The sequence below is a fragment of the Oncorhynchus gorbuscha genome, linkage group LG06 (genome assembly GCF_021184085.1).
Source record: "Oncorhynchus gorbuscha isolate QuinsamMale2020 ecotype Even-year linkage group LG06, OgorEven_v1.0, whole genome shotgun sequence".
NCBI lineage: Eukaryota > Metazoa > Chordata > Actinopteri > Salmoniformes > Salmonidae > Oncorhynchus > Oncorhynchus gorbuscha.
This window is the reverse complement of record NC_060178.1, coordinates 19,989,517-19,999,516: the sequence shown is the minus strand read 5'-3', so window position 1 is coordinate 19,999,516 and position 10,000 is coordinate 19,989,517. Positions and strand designations below refer to the sequence as shown.

Genomic DNA, 10,000 nt, shown 5'->3' with positions numbered 1-10,000 from the left:
AGTAAGAGAATGGGGGAAGTGCTGGATCAGAATGAGAGAGTTGGGGAGAGAGTGAGAGAATGGGGGAAGTGCTGGATCAGAATGAGAGAGTTGGGGAGAGAGTAAGAGAATGGGGGAAGTGCTGGATCAGAATGAGAGAGTTGGGGAGAGAATGAGATAATGGGGGAAGTGCTGGATCAGAATGAGAGAGTTGGAGAGAGCGAGAGAGAAGGGGGGTGCTGGATCAGAATGAGTGAGTTGGAAAGAGAGAGAGGGAAAAGGGGAAGTGCTGGATCAGAATGAGAGAATAGGAAAGAGAGAGTGAGAGAGAGAGAGAGAGAGAGAGAGAGAGAGAGAGAGAGAGAGAGAGAGAGAGAGAGAGAGAGAGAGAGAGAGAGAGAGAGAGAAGGGAAAAGTGCTGGATCGGAATGAGAGAGTTGGAGAGAGAAAGAGAGAGAGAGAGAGAGAGAAACACTTAGAAGAGCACCTTCACCAAGGTCAATATGTGCTTACTTGTGCCGATGTCAATATTAGCCGCTTCAATCTCAAATAATCATTCGTCCCTGGTTTGGGAACCTTACTCTTGAGTGGCTGGACCAAGTTTAAACCACACACTCTTAGAAAAAAATGGCTCCAAAAAGGGTTCTTTGGCTGTCCCCATAAGAGAACCCTTTCTGATTCCAGGGCTACATTTTTTTGGTTCTATGTAGAACCCTTTTGGGTTCCATGTAGAACCCTCTGTAGAACCCTCTGTCCTACATGGAACCCAAAATGCTCTTACCTGGAACCAAAAAGTGTTCTTCAAATGGGTTCTCCTATGGGGACAGCAGAATAACCCTTTTAGGTTCTAGATAGCACCTATTGTTCTAGCGCAGGAAATAAAAGGAAAATATCCCAATACTGTATATTGGATATTGGAAAAATAGTGAACAATTTATTTTTTATTAATGCACATAATCTTACTAGGCAGGTGCAGAACAACAGACTTTTACCTTGTCAGCTCGGGGATTCGATCAAGCAACCTTTTGGTTACTGGCCCAACGCTCTAACCAATAGGCTACCTGCCGCCCCATTATGCTTCCTTGCCCTAGGTGACATGTGCATTATGTTAAATATGATGGAGGGTTATGGTTGTATCTGAAAAGAGGACATTAACAATATAAATAGAGAAGCTTCATATGACTGTGTGGCTGTACGTATGCATGCAGACCGCAAACACACGGACATAATATCATCAATAAGACAAATGTTCGGTCATGTAGTATCTGGAAAGCTATAAAACTGTGAGCTTGATGTTCGATGAGAGGAGCCTGCTAATATTGACGTTAACAACAGACCTAGTGGCATATGAGCAGCTCATGCTGAACCAATAAACCATCCAATTACATTATCACGCATGACTTGTTTCAAACTTGAGAAGTGAACTCTTGTTCTTTAGTTCATTATCTAAACATACATATAGTAGCCGATAATGACTGACTGTGTGGTAATGTCATGTTGATGATAATGAGATTGACATATCAACTGCTGGATAGAGGTCTCGCAGACAGAGGAGGGTTGGTTGGTTAAGTGTGCGGTCCCTCTCTCCTCAGAACGGCTCCGATTCTCTCCCCCCCCAGGGCGCGTCCTCCAGCCTGGTGGTGAAGTTTGCCGACACCGACAAGGAGCGCACCATCCGCCGCATGCAGCAGATGGTCGGCCAGTTTGGCATCTTCAACCCAGCCATCGCCCTGCCATTCAGCACCTACAGCACCTACGCACATGCAGTGAGTTAACTAACACAGCCCATTACACCTCTTATCCCTCAACACCCCCCAGGGCAGGGCTGTGAGTTAACTAACACAGCCCATTACCCCTCAACACCCCCCAGGGCAGGGCTGTGAGTTAACTAACACAGCCCATTACCCTCAACACCCCCAGGGCAGGGCTGTGAGTTAACTAACACAGCCCATTACCCCTCAACACCCCCAGGGCAGGGCTGTGAGTTAACTAACACAACCCATTACCCCTCAACACCCCCCAGGGCAGGGCTGTGAGTTAACTAACACAACCCATTACCCCTCAACACCCCCAGGGCAGGGCTGTGAGTTAACTAACACAGCCCATTACCCCTCTTATCCCTCAACACCCCCAGGGCAGGGCTGTGAGTTAACTAACACAGCCCATTACCCCTCAACACCCCCAGGGCAGGGCTGTGAGTTAACTAACACAGCCCATTACCCCTCTTATCCCTCAACACCCCCCAGGGCAGGGCTGTGAGTTAACTAACACAGCCCATTACCCCTCAACACCCCCCAGGGCAGGGCTGTGAGTTAACTAACACAGCCCATTACCCCTCTTATCCCTCAACACCCCCAGGGCAGGGCTGTGAGTTAACTAACACAGCCCATTACCCATCTTATCCCTCAACACCCCCAGGGCAGGGCCGTGAGTCAACTAACACAACCCTCAACCCTCCATACCCCTCAACACCCCCAGAGCAGGGCCGTGTTAACTAACACAACCCTCAACCCTCCATACCCCTCTTACCCCTCAACACCCCCAGAGCAGGGCCGTGAGTTAACTAACACAACCCACAACCCTCAACCCTCCATACCCCTCTTATCCCCCACACCCCCCAGGGTAGGGCCGTGTGTTAACTAACACAACACCCAACCCTCCATACCCCTCTTATCCCCCAACACCCCCCAGGGCAGGGCACCATCCACACATGGCAGACCCCAGGCTCTTTGATGAGCTCACCTGCCCAGTGCTGCTCCACTTCCACCTCCTCTCCCCAGGGCCCCAGAGCTGCATCAGGGGCCAGAGATGATTCAGAATATTCCATAGGAATCGTATCTCCAAGCACACCTCTTTAGCCTGCGTACAGAGCTACTGCCGCTTAAAGGGAAATGGAATTAAGAAATGGGTTCAGTCCAACACAGATAAAAACCCCAGTCACAGCAGACAGAGTATGTATATATTTATAAAATAATTACATTTCTTTATTTACTTATTTGTATGCATTGGCAGATTTTCTTCTTCTTCTCTAAATGCCAGGATGTATTTTTGAGGCTGCCCAAGTCTCAGGGGCTTCCCCATTTTCCTGACGTTCATATCACAGGCATGGGGACCCGTATGAAATGTGTAAATTGACCGTCCCAGAGTAATTGCGAGGCCATCTCTGTGCTCTCTCCAGTAAAACTCCTGCCTTCATTACAATTCATGAAATGCAGCCCATCCCCGGGAAATGTGGAGAAATGCAAATATTTCAGGAGTGGTGGAGGCGGTGGTGGTCTGCTGGGAGAGCATTGTGTCCCGCTCAGGTTGGCCATGACTCTTACTTACTGTGGCAGAGCCCCACGCATCCCATCACACACACACACGCACACATACACACATGCATACACACATAGCTACACACTCTGTCACTTACTCTATGCCACACAACAACATGTGTCTTGTTTTTCCAGGCACTGCTGCAGCATGACAATGAGGTGGGTATATGCAAATCCATTGCTTAAGTTTTGTGAATGATACGTTTCGAGTCATGTTAGATATTTGATCATTATAGTTACATTTATTAGATATTAGTTACAGTCATTATAGTTACATTTATTAGATATTAGTTACAGTCATTATAGTTACATTTATTAGATATTAGTTACAGTCATTATAGTTACATTTATTAGATATTAGTTACAGTCATTATAGTTACATTTATTAGATATTAGTTACAGTCATTATAGTTACATTTATTAGATATTAGTTACAGTCTTTAACTACACTTTAAATGTTTCTTTACTTTTTTAAATAAACTACGACACCCTCCCAAGAAGAAAACCCACAATGACAGAGAATAACTTTATCTCAGAATATCCTGTATGTATTCATCCTTTCGTTAGCCAGTGTATATATAGCTAGCAGGGTATGGAATACAGACATCTACAGGGATCCTATATATACACACAGTACAGTAAAATGCTAATTCAAAGAGCTGCTTCACAAATACAGCAGTGGATAGGATTATGGAGCTGAGCTGACAGCCTGTAAATTGGATTTTAGTCAAACCAGGGAAGGGGGGGGGGTGTGTGAACACAAAGTGGAGGGATACAATACTGACAACAACATGTGCCAAAAATGTGCCATTTTCAAGATAGACGCAGCACTGTTTTGACAGATGACATCCCATTTGTGATTTCACGAAACATAGGGAGAGAGAAGGAAGATAGTCCTATACCATTCCAAATGGCTGATAATAGTTGTTTTAAAGAAGCAGTGTAAATACACTAAAAAACAAGCTACCCATTTTTCCCTGTCGTCTGTCAATAGACATGGAGCATATTTGTACATAATTTGATTTTAGTCCCTACTTCTTCTCATCGCAATCCATGTGTATATTCTTAAGAACAGCCATTTCAGCTTGCTGAATTTTTCTACAATTTATTTAACCTTTATTTAACTAGGCAAGTCAGTTAGGAAAAAAATATTATTTACAATGACGGCCTACCTCAGCCAAACCCTAGCTGGGATGAGGCTGGGCCAATTGTGTACCGCCATATGGGACCCCCAATCACAGCCAGTTGTGATACAGCCTGGAATCAAACCAGGGTCTGTAGTGACGCCTCTAGCACTGAGATGCAGTGCTTTAGACCTCTGCGCCACTCGGGAGCTACAACCCTGTGTCAATGTGAGAAGGGAAAGCTTGGAGATGTGTGACACTAGAGGCACAACCCTGTGTCAATGTGAGAAGGGAAGGCTTGGAGATGTGTGACACTAGAGGCACAACCCTGTGTCAATGTGAGAAGGGAAGGCTTGGAGATGTGCGCCACTAGAGGCACAACCCTGTGTCAATGTGAGAAGGGAAGGCTTGGAGATGTGCGACACTAGAGGCACAACCCTGTGTCAATGTGAGAAGGGAAGGCTTGGAGATGTGTGACACTAGAGGCACAACCCTGTGTCTATGTGAGAAGGGAAGGCTTGGAGATGTGCGACACTCAGGAGCCACAACCCTGTGTCAATGTGAGAAGGGAAGGCTTGGAGATGTGCGCCACTCGGGAGCCACAACCCTGTGTCAATGTGAGAAGGGAAGGCTTGGAGATGTGCGACACTCGGGAGCCACAACCCTGTGTCAATGTGAGAAGGGAAGGCTTGGAGATGTGCGCCACTCGGGAGCCACAACCCTGTGTCAATGTGAGAAGGGAAGGCTTGGAGATGTGTGACACTAGAGGCACAACCCTGTGTCAATGTGAGAAGGGAAGGCTTGGAGATGTGTGACACTCGGGAGCCACAACTCTGTGTCAATGTGAGAAGGGAAGGCTTGGAGATGTGTGACACTCGGGAGCCACAACTCTGTGTCAATGTGAGAAGGGAAGGCTTGGAGATGTGTGACACTCGGGAGCCACAACTCTGTGTCAATGTGAGAAGGGAAGGTTTGGAGATGTGTGACACTCGGGAGCCACAACTCTGTGTCAATGTGAGAAGGGAAGGCTTGGAGATGTGTGACACTCGGGAGCCACAACTCTGTGTCAATGTGAGAAGGGAAGGCTTGGAGATGTGTGACACTCGGGAGCCACAACTCTGTGTCAATGTGAGAAGGGAAGGCTTGGAGATGTGTGACACTCGGGAGCCACAACTCTGTGTCAATGTGAGAAGGGAAGGCTTGGAGATGTGTGACACTCGGGAGCCACAACTCTGTGTCAATGTGAGAAGGGAAGGCTTGGAGATGTGTGACACTCGGGAGCCACAACTCTGTGTCAATGTGAGAAGGGAAGGCTTGGAGATGTGTGACACTCGGGAGCCACAACCCTGTGTCAATGTGAGAAGGGAAGGCTTGGAGATGTGTGACACTCGGGAGCCACAACTCTGTGTCAATGTGAGAAGGGAAGGCTTGGAGATGTGTGACACTCGGGAGCCACAACTCTGTGTCAATGTGAGAAGGGAAGGCTTGGAGATGTGTGACACTCGGGAGCCACAACTCTGTGTCAATGTGAGAAGGGAAGGCTTGGAGATGTGTGACACTCGGGAGCCACAACTCTGTGTCAATGTGAGAAGGGAGAGATGTGGAACTCGGGAGCCACAACTCTGTGTCAATGGAGATGTGTGACACTCGGGAGCCACAACTCTGTGTCAATGTGAGAAGGGAAGGCTTGGAGATGTGTGACACTCGGGAGCCACAACTCTGTGTCAATGTGAGAAGGGAAGGCTTGGAGATGTGTGACACTCGGGAGCCACAACTCTGTGTCAATGTGAGAAGGGAAGGCTTGGAGATGTGTGACACTCGGGAGCCACAACTCTGTGTCAATGTGAGAAGGGAAGGCTTGGAGATGTGTGACACTCGGGAGCCACAACTCTGTGTCAATGTGAGAAGGGAAGGCTTGGAGATGTGTGACACTCGGGAGCCACAACTCTGTGTCAATGTGAGAAGGGAAGGCTTGGAGATGTGTGACACTCGGGAGCCACAACTCTGTGTCAATTTGAGAAGGGAAGGCTTGGAGATGTGTGACACTCGGGAGCCACAACTCTGTGTCAATGTGAGAAGGGAAGGCTTGGAGATGTGTGACACTAGAGGCACAAAAGCACCCAAACAGATGTATTAGGTTGAATGTGAGAAAAATGTATGACTTGAGAAAGGAGTTTTTTTTAACAATGTGCAAATGGTAAAGTTTTGTGTGGGTAGATGTAGGAGGCACATGAGTGTAATACTCACATTGACAAACATCTCCCCCTGTTGGAACTAGTCAGAATATATATATATAGCAGATGCTTTTCAACACAACCCAACCTAACAGATCAGGAAATGATCAACTATAAAAACTAAATGTAAATTGAGAATGTGTTTTACAAAACATCCATAATAGAGAGGACTTACAACTGATATTGAACTGATTTGCCTGTACTCTCATCTAATCAACACCACCAGTCAGTTCATTGCACAAGCAGGAACTATGCACAGCCAATAACTAGGAGGATGTTTTATATGATGCCTAATTAAAGGTCCCAAACATAACACAAGAGAGAAAACATTTATTTAGGTGAGGCAACTGTACGGATCTTGAAATTTCATTAACAAATGACCTTATAAGTGTGACACCCTCCCAAACCAACACACACACACACATACACACACACACACACACACACACACACACACACACACACGCACACACACACACAGCAAAGTGCAGCAGGGATTAAACAAACCCTATTAAACCCCACTAAGGAGATACATGATGGTAACAAATGAAGCCATTAAGCTCAGTCCAGGAAGTTGCAGTGGACTCCATTGTCTTCAGATTTTCTCTGCTAGAGTGCACACCAGTCTGCAGTTTCAGGCAATCTGCAGGTCCAAGACCTCAATAACCGGGGTTTTCTCTTTTGCTTGCCCCCCCCCCCCCCCTCCGTCACACACACACACTTCTCCTTCCTAGCTCCCCCATTCTCTCCTCCTTCTCAGTACCTGTGCAGGACTGGCTGGAAGGGTCACATGGGACAGTGCTGAGAGTCAGGGAGTCACAGAGCAGTGCTATAGAGATAATTGCCATGTGATAAAGAGGTGATTGCCTGCTGGCGCCAGGGGAGAATAAAACCATCAGGTTACAATAAAGAAGCAGATGCCTGACACTAAATGGAAGCTGTAGCAACGGGAAACTTTTTCCCTGCTTCTTTTCTTCTGCCTTCATTTCTTTTCTTCCTTTCCTTTATTTTTCTTGTCTTAGCGAGAAAAGGTTATGGGCTTGATGATGAAGACGTGGTTCAATTGTATTTAGCTCTTTGTCTGCCACAGACATGTTGCTATCTACTGCCGAGGATAAATATACCATCTGAATGTGGATGAACGTTGTAGAAAAATAAAATTACTCTAAATATCTCTGTCAACACTTCCAGTTGGTTGACCAAATTACTCTGAATATCTCTGTCAACACTTCCAGTTGGTTGACCAAATTACTCTGAATATCTCTGTCAACACTTCTAGTTGGTTGACCAAATTACTCTGAATATCTCTGTCAACACTTCCAGTTGGTTGACCAAATTACTCTGAATATCTCTGTCAACACTTCCAGTTGGTGGACCAAATTACTCTGAATATCTCTGTCAACACTTCCAGTTGGTTGACCAAATTACTCTGAATATCTCTGTCAACACTTCCAGTTGGTGGACCAAATTACTCTGAATATCTCTGTCAACACTTCCAGTTGGTTGACCAAATTACTCTGAATATCTCTGTCAACACTTCCAGTTGGTTGACCAAATTACTCTGAATATCTCTGTCAACACTTCCAGTTGGTTGACCAAATTACTCTGAATATCTCTGTCAACACTTCCAGTTGGTTGACCAAATTACTCTGAATATCTCTGTCAACACTTCCAGTTGGTGGACCAAATTACTCTGAATATCTCTGTCAACACTTCCAGTTGGTGGACCAAATTACTCTGATTATCTCTGTCAACACTTCCAGTTGGTGGACCAAATTACTCTGAATATCTCTGTCAACACTTCCAGTTGGTTGACCAAATTACTCTGAATATCTCTGTCAACACTTCCAGTTGGTGGACCAAATTACTCTGAATATCTCTGTCAACACTTCCAGTTGGTTGACCAAATTACTCTGAATATCTCTGTCAACACTTCCAGTTGGTGGACCAAATTACTCTGAATATCTCTGTCAACACTTCCAGTTGGTTGACCAAATTACTCTGAATATCTCTGTCAACACTTCCAGTTGGTTGACCAAATTACTCTGAATATCTCTGTCAACACTTCCAGTTGGTGGACCAAATTACTCTGAATATCTCTGTCAACACTTCCAGTTGGTGGACCAAATTACTCTGAATATCTCTGTCAACACTTCCAGTTGGTGGACCAAATTACTCTGAATATCTCTGTCAACACTTCCAGTTGGTGGACCAAATTACTCTGAATATCTCTGTCAACACTTCCAGTTGGTGGACCAAATTACTCTGAATATCTCTGTCAACACTTCCAGTTGGTGGACCAAATTACTCTGAATATCTCTGTCAACACTTCCAGTTGGTGGACCAAATTACTCTGAATATCTCTGTCAACACTTCCAGTTGGTGGACCAAATTACTCTGAATATCTCTGTCAACACTTCCAGTTGGTGGACCAAATTACTCTGAATATCTCTGTCAACACTTCCAGTTGGTTGACCAAATTACTCTGAATATCTCTGTCAACACTTCCAGTTGGTGGACCAAATTACTCTGAATATCTCTGTCAACACTTCCAGTTGGTGGACCAAATTACTCTGAATATCTCTGTCAACACTTCCAGTTGGTGGACCAAATTACTCTGAATATCTCTGTCAACACTTCCAGTTGGTTGACCAAATTACTCTGAATATCTCTGTCAACACTTCCAGTTGGTGGACCAAATTACTCTGAATATCTCTGTCAACACTTCCAGTTGGTGGACCAAATTACTCTGAATATCTCTGTCAACACTTCCAGTTGGTGGACCAAATTACTCTGAATATCTCTGTCAACACTTCCAGTTGGTTGACCAAATTACTCTGAATATCTCTGTCAACACTTCCAGTTGGTGGACCAAATTACTCTGAATATCTCTGTCAACACTTCCAGTTGGTGGACCAAATTACTCTGAATATCTCTGTCAACACTTCCAGTTGGTGGACCAAATTACTCTGAATATCTCTGTCAACACTTCCAGTTGGTGGACCAAATTACTCTGAATATCTCTGTCAACACTTCCAGTTGGTTGACCAGATTACTCTGAATATCTCTGTCAACACTTCCAGTTGGTGGACCAAATTACTCTGAATATCTCTGTCAACACTTCCAGTTGGTGGACCAAATTACTCTGTCAACACTTCCAGTTGGTGGACCAAATTACTCTGTCAACACTTCCAGTTGGTGGACCAAGGCTTTTTATCAGCGCCAGTTTGTATCTCCCACTCTCATTCCAACATAATTACAGGCCTGAGCTTCCAACTTCCTGCATTGTAATTCTGAAAAAACATCACTGAATGTCATGGTGTTATGCATGACAGCCTGGCAGCTG

The 10,000-nt window shown here is 45.3% G+C and overlaps 1 protein-coding gene across 7 annotated transcripts in view; it reads left to right on the top strand.

The window, feature by feature from the left end:
• The window catches only part of LOC124037656 (CUGBP Elav-like family member 5), a 423,888-nt gene that overhangs the window by 375,408 nt on the left and 38,480 nt on the right, over positions 1-10,000 (top strand). For 3 of the 7 annotated variants that reach the window (XM_046352583.1, XM_046352584.1, XM_046352582.1), the window contains exons 6-7: positions 1,572-1,745; positions 3,432-3,455. In XM_046352583.1, coding sequence (XP_046208539.1) covers positions 1,572-1,745; positions 3,432-3,455 — 198 coding nt within the window. The remainder of the gene's footprint in view (positions 1-1,571; positions 1,746-3,431; positions 3,456-10,000) is intronic. The other 4 variants (XM_046352589.1, XM_046352588.1, XM_046352587.1 and 1 more) reach the window with 3 other exon arrangements.